At 44.0% G+C, this 16,435-nt stretch overlaps 1 protein-coding gene across 4 annotated transcripts in view; it reads right to left on the reverse strand.

The window, feature by feature from the left end:
• Positions 1–4,505, reverse strand: part of tsc22d1 (TSC22 domain family, member 1) — a 60,326-nt gene extending 55,821 nt beyond the window's left edge. For 2 of the 4 annotated variants that reach the window (XM_029638254.2, XM_029638245.2), the window contains exon 1: positions 1,218–4,505. In XM_029638254.2, coding sequence (XP_029494114.2) covers positions 1,218–3,826 — 2,609 coding nt within the window. In that variant the 5' untranslated portion in view covers positions 3,827–4,505. The remainder of the gene's footprint in view (positions 1–1,217) is intronic. The other 2 variants (XM_065014040.1, XM_029638238.2) reach the window with 2 other exon arrangements.
• Positions 4,506–16,435: the final 11,930 nt, after the last annotated feature.

A 16,435-nucleotide genomic window follows, 5' to 3' on the forward strand; every position in this document is an offset into this window, starting at 1 on the left:
AGGCAATATTAACTAAATATGCAGGTTTAAAAATATATACTACTGTATTGATTTTAAGAAAGGCGTTGATGTTTATGGTTAGGTACACATTGGTGCAACGACAGTGCTTTTTTCATGAATGCTCTTGTTAAATCACCCGTTTGGCAAAGTAGGCTATGATTCAATGATAAATTAACAGGCAACGCATCGATTGTATGCAACGCAGAACAAGCTAGATAAACTAGTACTATCAACCATGTGTAGTTAACTAGTGATTATGTTAAGATTTATTTTTTATAAGCTAGTACTTTTTTAGGATAGAGTGGTCTGCTCTACAAGCAGGTGGTAGTAGCAAGCGCAAGCAGGTCTAGATCATTTGATGGAAAATTCTGTCCCCCCTAGCGATGGACGTTAGTCCCGCTTCAGGAGCGGCATTCCTTAACAGACAGGTGAAATGCCCATTCATTTGCGCTTCAAAACTATCTCCAGACAAGGTTTCGTGTCGGCATTTAAAAATAAGTAGTGTACCCTTATGGACAAATAAACCCTTGAAAGCGCCTCAGCTACGGCATATGACTGCCCGGCCATAGCGGTCGTACATACCTAATAGGACCATTAATCTGCTTTGAAGTGGATTTTTTTTTAAAACAGAAAAACGATTTGTAGTTTAAACATCAAGCTAAAAACCCTAGTCTGTGTGTTTTAAAATGCAGAGTCACTGCAGTCTAAAGTATACAAAATGTCACTTCCAGCTGAGCACTGCCCTGTCTAGTGTCTAAAGAGTAGCATAGAGCGCTCTCAGACAGTGAGAGCGCACACATGGTTGTGTCTGCCATCTCACATACACACACTGTCTGGCATCCCACTCACTCACACACAGTGCTGCCGTGGCGACCTGGATTCACCCAATCCAAACAATTCCTAACCACCACCAGGCACTCAGCCGGCTGCATCACTCCACTAGGAAGAACTCCCCCCGCATGCAAGGTCATGTCCAGGACACTGTGTTTTAAGGCAAATGCTGACTAAACAATTAATGGTCTAAATGTAATTCAGCACATCAGATACAACATTATGGAAGGAATGTTAAAAGCAGCATGCTGAAGTTAAAAAGAGACAACATGGGACAATCTCTTTAGTGATATGTCTATCAGCTGGCCTACTAGTGTAGGAGATACTGCCACTTTTATACCCCAATATCAATCAAAAACATATAAAGGCACTGATTTGGGACTCACCCATCATCGTCTCCATCCACGGCTTTGAAGAGTCCGGCAGAGGAGGTTAAGGCACTGACGGCCGTGGCGGCGGCTGCGTTACTTTCAGTCCCCAGGCCTGCCGCAGTGCCACCCTCCCCAGCCAGCTTGGACATGGTCTGGGCCAGCAGGGCAGACTGGTCCTGGAAGAGCAGGCGCTGGGCATCCTCCAGCTGAGTGGTGGTGAAGGAGGGCAGGCTGGCGTACAGGGAACTGGCTTGGGAAGCCACAGCCTGGGTGTGGGCCTGGGCACTGCTGAAGTCCTGGGGCATGCTGACCCCGGGTGGCTGTGCCTGTGGGTGAGACTGGGCCAGGCCACTGCCGTTTTGGGGCTGGGAGTCACTCTGTGGGTTAGGAGGAAGCACATTCGAGACTAGACAGCCCTGGTTAGGGAGGGCAGTGTTAGACAGCTGGGTGGCAAGTCCTTGGGCTTTGCTTGGGAATGACTGCTGTTGTTGCTGTTGTTGGTGGTCCAGGGGGAGAGAGTGTCCTTGTGGCTGCTGCCCAAACCCAGTCACTCCTCCTGGGCCCATCTGAGGCATTAACCCCCCTCCTGCAACAGAGGCCTGGATTGAGGTCTGCTGGGGCTGCTGTTGGACGAGACCCTGGGGTTGGAGCTGGGGCATGGAGCCAACCACCTGCTGCTGCGAGACTCCCATCATCTGCCCGGATCCAGGCAGGGCCTGTGGGACAGCAGGTAGTCTGGAGTCTGGAGGCATGCCCCCTCCCTGGCTCAGCCTGTGCACCGGGGCTACCTGGGGAGTCGCAGAAGGCTGCTGTGTAAGAGCATAGCCCATCTGCTTCTGGAGCACCCCCACTAGGCTCTGAGCTGAGCCAGGAGCCGGGATGGAGGCTGCCTGGGCGTAGGTGAGCGGCTGCTGGGGCATAGGAGTGGTTTGGTGGCCTATGGTGGTCTGGAGGCCCACCATGTTGATGGGGGCAGGCTGGTGAATGCTGGCAGGGACTGAGGGAGCCACGGTGGGCAGCAGATGAGACTGGGACACCACCATGGGGAAACCTGGGCGAGAGGTCTGGAAGGACGGAGGGGGGTTGGAGTAGTCCTGGTAGTGAGGGTGGGGCTGGAGTAATGGGGGGCCTCCAGCATCTCCACTTCCCACACTCTCTGTGTAGTGACTCAGTGTGCTGACTGTGCTGCTCACTGAACTCCCACTGGTGTTCTCCCTCTCCGACCCCACTTTCACACACTCAGGCCCACACGGCCGCATGCTGTCCACAACCCGGCCACTAGGGGCAGTAGCCTCAGAGGACAAGGTGGCAGGGGCCGAAGCTGGGGTCTCCTTGTCATAGTACTCAGCACATGTCCATCTGCCCTTTTTAAATGGCTCTGAGCTGGAGTCAAGCTTGACCACTCTGAAACGAGAGCTAGTGGTGGCAGGAGCTGGGGTTGGGGGGGGCTGGGAGGAGGGGACTGAGGCTAGAGCCATGCCCGAGGAGCTCATCCCTGGCTGAGGTATGGCAGCTCCTCCACCCTGTGTGCCACTGGAGGGCCCCAACACCACAGAGCCACTGGCAGCAGCAGAAATCATAGTGATGCTCGAGTTACTCCCCATCAAACCTCCAACCCTCCCACCGCAACTCATTACACTAGGGGGGAAGCCACCACCACTGCTGCTAGCGCTGGTGCTAACACCTCCCATCACAGATACATTGGAAGAGCTGTACATATTCACATTACAAACATGGCTGGTCAGAGGATTAGCTATGCTAACAGTAGCTACTGCAGCAGAGCTGTGCATTCCAGGGAGAGAGACAGCTGCTACAGGCTGAGTAGCAACACTGGGAGAACCCACTGAAACATTCTCCAGAGGTACCTCCATGGTCAAAGGCATCTTTAGGGCACCCCCAGCCCCTCCAGAGGTGGGAGTAAAGTGGGGGTCAGAGGAAGGAGGCTGAGCCAGGGCCTGCTGAGGGTGATTATGTTGCCTCTGGTGATGGTAGTGGTGCACATTTCCGTTCACCATCCCTCCGTGCTGGGGACCCTGGGGCAAGGAGTGGGGGGGCTGGTTGGGGGAGATAGCCCCAGGGGTGTCCGCCTCATGAAAGTTATTCAGCGTCTCCTCTGAGGAGCTCCTTGCGCCCCCAGCCATGTCATTGGCCCTGGAGAGGGAGACATCCAGGATCTCTGAAGAGGACAGATCCTCTGTATGAGACTCATCCAGATCATCATAGCTCTCTGTGTCCTCCGCTATGCTGTTGTTGGTGCTCACAGAGATCTGTGCTGGAGTCACGCTGGTGATCTGGAAGCCACTCTTCTTCTTCATCATTATCTGAGACCCAGAGGAGAGAGCCTGGGGCTGTGGCTGGGAGTGCAGGTTAAGGCTGTGGGGAGGGTGCTGAGGCCCAGGGGAGGATGATCCAACAGGAGGTTGAGACTGCATCAATAGGGGGGATTGGTAGTCTTCAGTGGGAACGTGGCATTTGCTAACAGCTGAACTAGTTGGTGTTGACAACGTGGGAACACTCCCGGCGCCGGTGTTCATGTTGCTAACATTACCCCTTCTAGGAAAATTCGCCGGGTGCGCCATCTTTCTGACGCTGCCAGAGTCTCCTGCAGAATGAGGATGGTGCATTTTGAAAGATTCCAGGGGATAACGTTACACTTCGTTAGGGCAGCCGTTTTGACAAAAACTGATATTTAACAATAACTTAATATCAACCGACAATAAATAAATCTGTTTTAAAGACAAGGTTCAAACATTTAGCTTTTGGGGATTTCTAAACGTCTTCCCTCGTGACGGAAAATGCTCGCGTTTGACAATCAGTTGACGAGCCGAAATGCTAACAAGCTAACTAGCTTGTTAGCTAGTCTAACATAAGCTTATGGGCTTGCTAGCCAGTTACAGACGCGTATGTTCTCACATACAAGCCAGCATTTCGTCGTTGTACTATATTATCTCAATAGGTAAATTGTTATAATTGATAAATTCTTATAACACAAACTGAGTAAGCATTCAAAGCGAAAGCTGATACAGAAGTGCAACGTTAGCTCCATCACTATCCACACACTGTGGTGAGTTGCATTATTGAATTTCTCAGAAGCAAAAAATGAAAACAAGCAATCCTTTACCGATATAAGGTTGTCCTTAGGAGAATATATCCACTTAATTCTCTCGCAAAACGGGTTAATCCATTCTGAAAAGTCTTTGTTATAGCTAACGTTAGCTAGTCCAATGTTTGCTGTATCACTCCCTCTTCCAAAAGCTATTCACAGCCAGTCCGCCTTCTTGTTCTTGCACTGTGGCTCGAACCGTTGAAGTGTGACGAGACCGATGGGAGGAGGGTTTCCACTAGTTACCACAGCCAGAGAGTGAAATTTGTCTATATCGTAAGAATTCGTGAAAACAAAAATGCTTTTTGGTCTTGACATACGGTTAGGGTTAGGCATAATATTAGCAGTGTAGTTTCGGTTGAGGTTAGGTTTAAAATATGAAAATAATTGTCAGAAATGGGCGGGGTTTATGAATGTGTGGCTGTGGTAACTAGTGACGACGGGGGAGGAGAGAACTTGCTAACATGGCGACCACGCATGCTCTATTGATGCCCAGACGAGTCAGACAAAAAGCAGTCTGGAGAGAAGAGGCTGAGAGAACAACAGGGGAGAGGCAGGCAACGGGCAAAAAATAGTTTCAGACTCATACAGAATATTCCCATTCCTTTACCCTTGTGCAACCCAACTGGATAAAATCATAAATGCTTGCAGCTTGTCATGATTTTAAATAGGCTTATGAGAGATGGATAGGGAAATGTGTTATGGGTGTCATAATGCCAATCACATTATTTTCATGAACAGTAGACAAGAGGATCAACATGGTGCGATAAATCACAAAATGTATATTCCATCAGCCATATTGTTATGTCGTTTTCGTAGGGCATCAGAGTTCTGTTTTACCTTTAACTTCTAACAAAAACAACAAAAGGAAATGTTTTGGTCTGAACAAAACTTTAACAACACAAACAACAAGATTAGTTGTGTGTTTTTACTGTGAAACAAAAGGCATGCAGACAGAATATTCTGCAGACAGAATGGAGCCGGCCAGACGTGTTCACTGCACTGACGATTATTCTACATGCATGTATTGTGAGAGTGTGTTTATTGTGGTGGGTACTCCAGGTCAGTAACCCCTCCCGTTGCCACGAAGTCTGTTCTGGATGTGTGCGTGTACCTCCACCTCCCTGTATTCTGGTGCCTTCTGTTTTATCACTGTTGGCTGCCAGACCCACCTGTTGTTGTGAATGTCTTAGTGAATAACAGCAGATAGTCTGGTACCATCTGAATGTGCTTTGTTTGGCCAACTTCTCTCCTATTCTCTCTTCTCCTCTCATACTATTTCCTCTACTTTCCTCTCACCTCCTCCCATCCCTGAGTCATTTGCTCAGTCACAGCCACCAGATAGTTAATTAAAACACCAGGAGGCCCTCAGGACTGTTACACTCGGGTGGGACGCTGTATGAGAGGAGTTAGAGAGAGAGAGAGAGATGTGTTTGTGGAGAGGACAGAGGAAGATTAAGTAAGTGAATGAAATAGAAAGAATCAGAGAGAGGGGCTATGGGGGAGATAGACAGTACAGAGAGGGAGCAATAGACGATTGAATTGAGAGAGAGCGAATGAGAGCATTTGCCCATTGTGGGTGACTGGCAGGCAGGCAGCAGCAGGCTGTGACCAGACCGTGCAGGCAGACAGATTGTGCTCATCCATACAAATGACAGAGGGAGAGAGAGCCAGCGAGAGGCGAGCGCAATGTAAGCGTCTGGTACAGTCAGCAGCTTTAAATCACTCTGGCACTCCACAACAAAACACACTGAGCACTATTGTCCTGCCCTAACAATAATGCTCAATTTATACACCCAGCACGACTGTCATTTTGTAAACACTAATTTCTTTGATGGCAATGACAAAAAAAATCTTTCCCTCCTCGTCCTCAGTTTTTATGTCCAGCGGCGCTCGTCACTTCCTCTTGAACTCTCAATGAGGGAGAGCTCGGTTAGTTGTTTTGGAAAGTTTGTAGTTTTGGAAAGTTTTGAAAGTCTATTGAAAAAGTTTGGTTACTAGCTATCTACCTTTTGAATTTGGATCCCACGCTGCAGTTGGCATCAGTTACTGTGACCACTACTGTCTGTCCAGTGATCCTGCTGACCAAGGCCAGGTCTGAGGAGCTGTTTGTTGTAACAGCTAACCTAGCTGCTAGCTAGCAGCCTATCAAGATAGCAGGGCTTTCATGAGGGCTTGAACGCAGCCCGCAACGCAGTTAGCCATTGTGGCTAGGACCACGGATTGTCCCGAGCTTGTGGCTGTCTAGATCCCTGCTGTTTGTTGTTGTTGTTTTCAATCTTCCCTGCGACTTGCCCCGCCTGGAACTGCGAGGAGTAACAGCGTAACTTAAGTTGCTACTATGACAAAGACCAAAGCCAGCGGGAGTACCGTTGAGGACAATGGTGTCTCTATCACAGGTGAAGTATCTTTTAAACAATTAAAAAGAGTTCTACAAGCAGTTGTTACAACAACAAGAAAATAGCTTCAAGTGTTTTGTCCAAATACTGTTGGGAGTCAACTATTACAAGAATGAACAACCTGAACAGAGGTCCAGGACCTCTCAGTTCTCCCGGGATCAGTTCAAGAAGTTTAAACGTGAAAAGGCATGAAGACAGCAATCTGTAAGTCATTGGGAGAGGATGTCAGTTCTGTATGTGAGTCCATGATAACAATGGCAGAGAAATCTGATTATCCTGAGGGACAATCAGCCCCCTCCTGTACTCCCTTTTCACCCATGACTGCGTGGCCATGCACATCTCCAACTCAATCATCAAGTTGGCAGATGACACAACAGTAGTAGGCTTGATCACCAACAACGACGAGGGAGGAGGTGAGGGCACTCAAAGTGGGGTGTCAGGGAAATAAAATCTCACCAAAGGAGATGATCGTGGACTTCAGGAAACAGTAGAGGGAGCACCCCCCCATCCACATCGATGGGACTGCAGTGGAGAAGGTGGACATTTTCAAGTTCCTCGGCGTACACATCACGGACAAACTGAAATGGTCCACCTACACAGACAGAGTGGTGCAGAAGGCACAGCAGCGCCTCTTCAACCTCAGGAGGCTGAAGAAATTCGGCTTGTCACCATAAACCCTCACAGACACAATTGAGAGCATCCTGTCGGGCTGAATCACTGCCTGGTACGGCAAATGCACCACCCACAACCGCAAGGCTCTCCAGAGGGTGTTGCAGTCTGCACAACGCATCACCGGGGGAAAACTATCTGCCCTCCAGGACACCTACAGCACCCGTTGTCACATGAAGGCCAAAAAGACCACCCGAGCCACTGTCTGTTCACTACGCTACCATCCAGAAGGCGAGGTCAGTACAGGTGCATCAAAGCTGGGACAGAGAGACTGAAAAATAGCTTCTATCTCAAGGCCATCAGACTGGTAAACAGCAGTTACTAACAAAGAGAGGCTGCTGCCTACATACAGACTTGAAATCATTGGCCACTTTAATAAATAGATCACTAGTCATTTTAATAATGCCACTTGAATAATGTTTACATATATTGCATTACTCATCCCATATGTATATACTGTATTTTTATACCATCTATTGCATCTTGCCTATGCTGCTCGGTCATCGCTCATCCATATATTTATTTATATGTATATATTCTTATTCCATCCCTTTACTTAGGTTTGTGTGTATTAGGTAGTTGTTGTGGAATTGTTAGGTTACTTGTTAGATATTACTGCACTGTCGGAACTAGAAGCAAAATCATTTCGCTACACTCTCAATAACATCTGCTGACCATGTGTATGTGACCAATACAATTTGATTTGATTTGAAGGCAGAACAACATGGTTGTGGACGGAATTGCAAAATCTCCACTTGAAACCTGGACGGAGTCTGAGGACAAAGTGAGGGAAATTATCTCGGAGAAACTGAAGAGGGACAGCAGATTGAGGTGGAGCACGCCAACATGACTGTTAAACCCACCACCGGCCCAGGTAACAGTCCCAGGCCGATAGTGGTCAAGTTCCTGAGGTTCAAGGACAAGGTAGCTGTTCTGGAAAGAGCCAACAACTTGAGAGGAATGTATATCTTCCTCAATGAGGGCGACTCAGAAGCTGTGTGCCAGAAGAGGAAAGAACTTACCTGCCAGAGCGCGTGGGGACATTGCTTACATTCGCTATGACAATATATGTAGTCTTAGAAATAAGTTTCATGAAATCAATAACTTGATAACATCAGATAACATTCATATATTATACATTTCTGAGACTCACTTAGATAATTTATTTGATGATACAGCAATAGCAATACGAGGACATAACATCTATAGAAGAGATAGGAATGCTTTACGCGGGAGATGTTGCTGTATATATTCAGAGCCATATCCCTGTAATGCTTAGAGAAGATCTTATGTCAAGTGTTATTGAATTGTTGTGGTTGCAGGTGCACCTGGCATATCTAAAGCCTTTTATTTTGGGGTGTTGCTATTGGCCACCAAGTACTAACAGTCATTATCTACACTGAACAATAATATAAACACAACATGTAAAGTGCTGGTCCCATGTTTCATGACCTGAAATAAAAGATCCAAGAAATGTTCCATATGCACAAAAATACTATTTCTCTCAATTGTGTGCAGAAATTTGTTTACATCCCTGTTAGTGAGCGTTTTGGCCATTGTCAAGATAATCCATCCACCTGACAGGTGTGGCATATTAAGAAGCTGATTAAACAGCATGATCATTATACAGGTGCAACTTGTGCTGGGGACAATAAAAGGCCACTCTAAAATGTGCAGTTTGTCACACAACACAATGCCACAGATTTCTAAAGTTTTGAGGGAGCATGCAATTGCAATGCCACAAGAGGTGTTGGCAGAGAATTTAATGTTAATTTCTCTACCATAAGCCACCTCCAATGTCATTTTAGAGAATTTGGCAGTACGTCCAACCTGCCTCACAACCGCAGACCATGTGTAACCACGACACAGTCAACTTAGTGTATGTAAACTTCTGACCCACTGGAATTCTGATACAGTGAATTATAAGTGAAATAATCTGTCTGTAAGCAATTGTTGGAAAAATGACTTATGTCATGCACAAAGTATATGTCCTAACCGACTTGCCAAAACTATAGTTTTTTAACAAGCAATGTGTGGAGTGTTTGAAAAACTAGTTTTAATGACTCCAACCTAAGTCTATGTAATCTTCCGACTTCAACTGTAGTTCAAAAGTAATATCCTCTAAAACGCTCTGGTAAGAAACAAACTTTCCACATGGCTGAGAGGACCTATTCAAGTAAGTAAATACATTTAGAAAATGTTTTAAAAAACAATGTATTATTAGCTAACTAGCTACAGTGCAAGCTAACTCAAATGAGCTGCAAAATGAGTTTGCTAGTTGGCTAGCAAATTTCACCAGCTACCTAAATTCATATTAGCTAGCAATCTTGATTTATTTATCACTGTAAAAAACAAACTCCAAATGCATTTGTAGGTAGCTAGCTAACAGCCATGGAGGAGGGTGAAAGGAAAGCAGCCCCATCTGTCAAAGTGAGAGTAGGCTATTCTGGATAGGGCTGGTACTTTTGTGTAGTTCCTGTCCCTAGAAGTGATGATGGAGATAATTGTAACATAATATTCATTGCAGTGTAATTTGAGTAGAATGAAGTCTTGTGAAGTTTTCTGTCCTCAGATAAAGAGGGCTATGAAAGCCTGTCTACAAATGAAGAGGTCTCAATGAAGAGCAGTGGTTCTCAGTCCATTTCCTGGGGACTCAAAGGGGTACACATTTTTGTTTTTGCCTTAGCACTGCACAGCTGATTCAAATGGTCAACTCATCATCAAGCTTCAAGTGGTATTTATATATTCATTTGTGATGCTATCCTTGATATGATCCTGTTATTGTCACATGCTACACATGCACATATGTGTGCCCATGTATCTATCAATCCAATGTTACCATGATTTGTTATCAGGGATATTATACTTTAGTAATCCACAATGACCTGGTGATGTAAAAGTCTAACAATTACATTGTCTTCCATATTCCTACAGTTACCTTGTAACTGGAAATTCCTTCAAAATGATTGCCTACAGTTAACACTGCAAGGTTGGGTGACCAGGGCCATCTGGGACTGCCTCCTGGAGGAATTCATGTGTGTGAAAGCTACTGGTGTCCTGCATAACTTCACGAGGATACACAGGAGGACCAGGAGGGGGTCTGCAGCTCGCCGCCATGTGCCAGATGAGAAGCCTGCTGTTCTGCAGGATGTTTCAAGGATGGGGTCCAACAACGCAGCAAGAGAGACAATCCGCGTGCGGGAGATCTTCACCTCCTACTTATTTGAAGAGGGTGCTGTTCCCTGGCAACACCATAGACTACACTGTGCACAACGAAAGGCTATTTTAAGAGCCATTCATATTGCTGTAAGAGTACACTTCCATTTACTTAGCTATGTCAACTACAGTTATACATTTCCAGTTTATCTCCCTTTGATTTCTACTTCTCAGGTGAGGGTGCAGTTTAGGTAAGGGTGTGATGTCTGTACAAAAACAAAACAGGCTATTTTACATCAACCATATAAAAATTTAAAAAATAACAATTGGACACCCTATAACCCACATCTACACACTCATATATCAATCTGATTTATGGATTGTGCACCTAAGCAGGCTGTTAAGGGATTTTTTATCAATAATGACTAATTATGTATACATTTCAATCAGGACTGACTAATCAGAATACTATTATGATACTGTATAGATGTATGAATTTTCTTTTAATCCCAGTACTGAATATAATGTGTGTAATTATAATCAAGAATTAGAACAATGACTGCCTATTCCTTGGTAGAAATGAATGAACTTTTCATCAGACTGGCTAGAATTCTTATCTACACAGGAAGACCTTGGCTCGGTCATAAATTATCTAAATTGGTGGGTGATGATGCGGGAAGGCTTGAGAACTATACTGCCATTGTATCAGAGTGGAGAAGAGACGGGACAGTTCGAAAAATAATGACGTCATTTTCAGTTTATAACCTGTGGTAAACTGTATCGTGTTCAGTACTCTCGAGAATAAACGCTACAGATTGATTTTGAGACTGGTCTCTGTCCATTTTATGCAAATAAGGGTCTTGCAAATTCTTAGGAGTGGGCAGAGTGTTTAATTGAATTGGTTAAATAAAACATAAAGGAATTTAATAGGCTCGGGTGTATAACTGGCTCCTTCCACCTTCAAAGAATAGGCAAGAGGAAAATAGAAAATAGTATAACATGGAAAATAGTATAACACTTCATTATTTCTATAACTACGCTATATTGTTTGTCCTCATGTGTCCGTTCATGTTTTTTGGCATAAAGTACTCTGCAGCCACTTAGTGTGGTGTGGACACCAGGTGAGGCCACACACACATATTTCTGTTGAACACTGTCACTTTAACGACCTTATTTTCTCAATAACAGTCTCTCTCCTTCACTTCATCCCTCTCTCCTCTTCTCCCTAAATCCTCTAGGTTAAATCAGCTGTGTCGGTGAACCCCTCCCACATCTGAACTGGCTACATGGAGTGCACAGCATGATCAGAGGAGAGAGGTCACTTGGTCAGATTAACAGGAAGTATTATTAAAGAAAGTCTTTACATTGAAATACAGATATAGATGCAATAGTCACAGAGTTAATGATCCAAGGTCAGTTTTGCATTTCTCCTCCTGATTATTATGATGACTAACAATGTTAGAATAAAAAATAAAAACAAGGCTTAAACATGCTCTCTCTCTCATCTGCAGATACTGTATGTTTTGATGTGAGAGGATGCCAATCCCCAGTCCCATCCTCACCACCTCACCCGATTTTAAGATAACCTTCGGGCCGACCAGAGACACTATTATGTAGTTGTGATGAACTGAGAGAATATTTGGGTAGCACTGATTCATTAATCCTATGCTCCCGTCCCTGCTCCTATGTTCTTACCTCTTACCCTTTCTGTATTTTACACCTTTCTCGCTTCCACCTCTTTCTTCCTCTGTTTTTATCATGCACAACAGATGTGCATTGAAGCTATCCTATGATTATCAGATCAATGCAGATGAAGGGCATTAGATATTGAGATTAACCGGTTTTAGAGTATTTACATGCATAGGAAGTGTAGTGTACTGTTTATATGAATTACAAATCAGCCTTTAACTAGTTAAATCTTGTTTCAAGTCTATTGGTTACAATGTGTAACCATTGATGTCCCAGGACCAAGATTGGTAAACACTGTTGAAGTGTATAGTTGTAATACATACATGCAGACACAGCATCATTCAAAGACTGGAAATTGATACTCCTGGTATTGGATATGACTGAAAAATTATCTCAACGACATTCATACCTGAACTGCACCTTTATTTGCCAAGGTAGAGTACATGATCAGTGAATATATTAAATGTACGGACTACAATGTGGGGATCTCATGCATGGTAATAACTACATGTATATATATACATCTTGCATTCTTGGCACAAAGTTATATTATATTCTACTCAATCCATAGACATCATTAATGTCATTCAGACTGCTCTGAAGTTGATACAATAGGCTATGATAGCGGAGGTTCATAGCCAATTTCTGAACTAATATGTATACCAAACGCTTGGGTCCATACACAGATCGGCTAGATAGCTAGCTACACATCCATAGGCATACAGGTATTTTTATCCTCCACTGCACCATAAGAAAGAACATAGCTAGCTCTGTTATTTAATCTATCTGCATTGCATGGCAAATATCAGCAAGGCAAGCTTACAAAATTGTACATTCAATTTACAGTAAATGCTTTAGCTAGCTAGATTCTTTACATCCACTGTTTTACAAGACGACAGCCTGGTTTGCTGGTTGTTTCAGGAGTCTCTAAAACATGAAACATCCAGAATTACAATTTCATACTCATGTCACAACACCCACAAAGCTAGCCTGCTAAATCACAATTTTTGTAAATGAACTTTATGATAAAAAAAATATGCTTAATCGTTTCTCTCTACATTAACTAACATATTCCTGTCAACTGTAATTTTTTTCTGTGCCACCAGAGACTCTGGGTTCGCGCCCAGGCTCCGTCGTAACCGGCCGCGACTGGGAGGTCCGTGGGGCGACGCACAATTGGCCTAGCGTCGTCCGGGTTAGGTAAGGTTTGGCCGGTAGGGAAATCCTTGTCTCATCGCGCACCAGCGACTCCTGTGGCGGGCCGGGCGCAGTGCACGCTAACCAAGGTTGCCAGGTGCACGGTGTTTCCTCCGACACATTGGTGCGGCTGGCTTCCGGGTTGGATGCGCGCTGTGTTAAAAAGCAGTGCAGCTTGGTTGGGTTGTGTATCGGAGGACGCATGACTTTCAACCTTCGTCTCTCCCGAGCCCGTACGGGAGTTGTAGCGATGAGACAAGATAGTAGCTACTAAAAAACAATTGGATACCACGAAATTGGGGAGAAAAAGGGGTAAAAAAATAATAATAATAAAAAAACATGGGATAAGGACATCCCAGCCGGCCAAATCCTCCCCTAACCCGGATGACGCTAGACCTATTGTGCGCTGTCTCATGGGTCTCCTGGGAATGCCCGGCTGCGACACAGCCTAGGATCGAACCCGGGTTTGTAGTGACGCATCAAGCACTGCCGATGTGCCACTCTGGAAGCCCGATGCTTCTCCTGTTTTTGTATTCACTCCATGTTCGTTCCTATTAAACTCACCGACTGCACCTGCATCCTGCTTCTCCGTTACAACGTTACATGTTGTGTTTATATTTTCGTTCAGTGTATTTATGCCAAAATATTTACTCTATTCTACTGAGCCATTTACTTTATGTTTGTATTCTTATATTTTATTATTAGGGGTTCAATCTCCGCTGTGGAGCTTTGCAGCTCCTTCAGGGTTATCTTTGGTCTCTTTGTAGCCTCTCTGATTAATGTCCTCGTTGCCTGGTCTGTGAGTCTTGGTGGGCGGCCCTCTCTTGGCAGGTTTGTTGTGGTGCCATATTCTTTCAATTTTTTAATAATGGATTTAATGGTGCTCCGTGGGATGTTCAAAGTTTCTGATATTTTTTTATAACCCAACCCTGATCCGTACTTCTCCACAAATTTGTCCCTGACCTGTTTGGAGAGCTCCTTGGTCTTCATGGTGCCGCTTGTTTGGTGGTGCCGCTTGCTTAGTGTTGTTGCAGACTCAGGGGCCTTTCAGAACAGGTGTGTATATATACTGAGATCATGTGACACTTAGATTGCACACAGGTGGACTTTATTTAACTAATTATGTGACTTCTGAAGTTAATTGGTTGCACCAGATCTTATTTAGAGGCTCCATAGTAAAGAGGGTGAATACATATGCACCCCCCCCCCCAAATTTTTTTTGAATTTCACTTCACCAATTTGGACTATTTGTTTTGTATGTCCATTACATGAAATCCAAATAAAAATCTATTTAAATTACAGGTTGTAATGCAACAAAATAGGAAAGACGCCAAGGGGGATGAATACTTTTGCAAGGCACTGTATCTAGTAAACACTTCAGATACAAGGTTGGTGTCTCTTTTTTGAACAAAATAGTAAGGTGGCCAATAAGTGGGGACCATATGTCGATAATACGGGACATATTTTTTTTGCTAATCCGCTTATCAAACATGTCACGACAGATTTCTTCCTCTGAAGAGGAGGTGTGGCAAGGATCGGACCAATATGCAAGGTGGTAGGTGTCCATGTTATTTAATAAGAAAAACTAAACATGAACACAAATACAAAATAATAAAGTGAAATGGCAACGAAACAGTCCCGTGTGGCACAAACACTGACACAGGAAACCTTCACCCACAAAATACCCAAATAACATAGCTGACTAAATATGGTTCCCAATCAGAGACAACGATAAACACCTGCCTCTAATTGAGAACCAATCTAGGCAACCATAGACTTACATAAACACCTAGACCCAGAAAACACCCCATAAACATACAAAACCCATAGACCAGTCAAAACACATAAATCCCACATGTCACACCCTGACCTAACCAAAATAATAAAGAAAACAAAGATAACTAAGGCCAGGGCGTGACAAAACAGCTGATAGTAGTAGTATTTCCACTTAAATGTCAAACATGCTAATTGCTAACCCGTTAGCTAACCATTTTTACGACACCAATAATCACAAAACATTGATGGCTTGACAACGAGAACACTGTTGAAGGTAATATATTTGTTAAAGGCTGTTGAATATGGCAATAATACAGGGTGCTACACTATATTTATTTCTCAACTTTCCTAATATTAAGCACATTTCTTCTCTTTACAACAGAAGTATAGCCTACCTGACTGGCATGAAAATGAACCACGGAAAACACGTCCTCCATTTGCTATTTAAGTGCATACATGACATGTATTTTTCCCCCTGACCCTGTTTCGAGGCAGGTGCATGATAATGGTACATTCTAAATCAAAACAAATTTCACACATATATTATTTAGAATATGTAAAGACAAGATTAAATCAATAATAGTCTTCTCATGGGTGACAATATTAGCCAATGACTTGTGAATGATGCCCAGCTTGCATGCAGTAAGGCAAGAAACAGCACTTGCCTTTTTCTGTGACTTTTTCAAATTATAGTCGCATACCCATAGGCCTATATGTTTTGGTAAGGTTTATGTCACAACTAAAGTGGCCAAATAACTTCTTAAAATTAAGCATATTAATCTGCTTTACAACGTGTGTGGAGCCTAACTGGCCAACATAGGCGGTGAGTGAGTTTAAAATTTAGGGAAGATAATTTTCACCATAAAATGCACCTTTATAATAAAGCATTACATGCATAATCGCATTTGCTGTCACTTTTGAAAATGGTGTTTTCCTCTAATGGAACATTTGCGCATTGCTGCGCCTATAATGTGAAGAAATAGCCTAATAGTTTACAAAAATTTTCCGCTAAGCGTTCTGATCTGTTGCATCTGTTTTTGATGCTAGTGGTTGTATTCATTTGGGATCTATCGCATCCCAAAACTGTTCCAGTCTATGTTTGGAATATTTATTTCTCGCACAGTATAGAATAGGTCAACTGTTGTACTATGGGGGATAGTAGATTGACATAGGCTAGTGATTTTGCTATTCGTTAGGCCTACACATCTTGTTGGCTGACGAAAAGTAAATGTGGACAGTTCTTC

Source organism: Oncorhynchus nerka, linkage group LG3 (genome assembly GCF_034236695.1).
Source record: "Oncorhynchus nerka isolate Pitt River linkage group LG3, Oner_Uvic_2.0, whole genome shotgun sequence".
Classification (NCBI taxonomy): Eukaryota; Metazoa; Chordata; class Actinopteri; order Salmoniformes; family Salmonidae; genus Oncorhynchus; species Oncorhynchus nerka.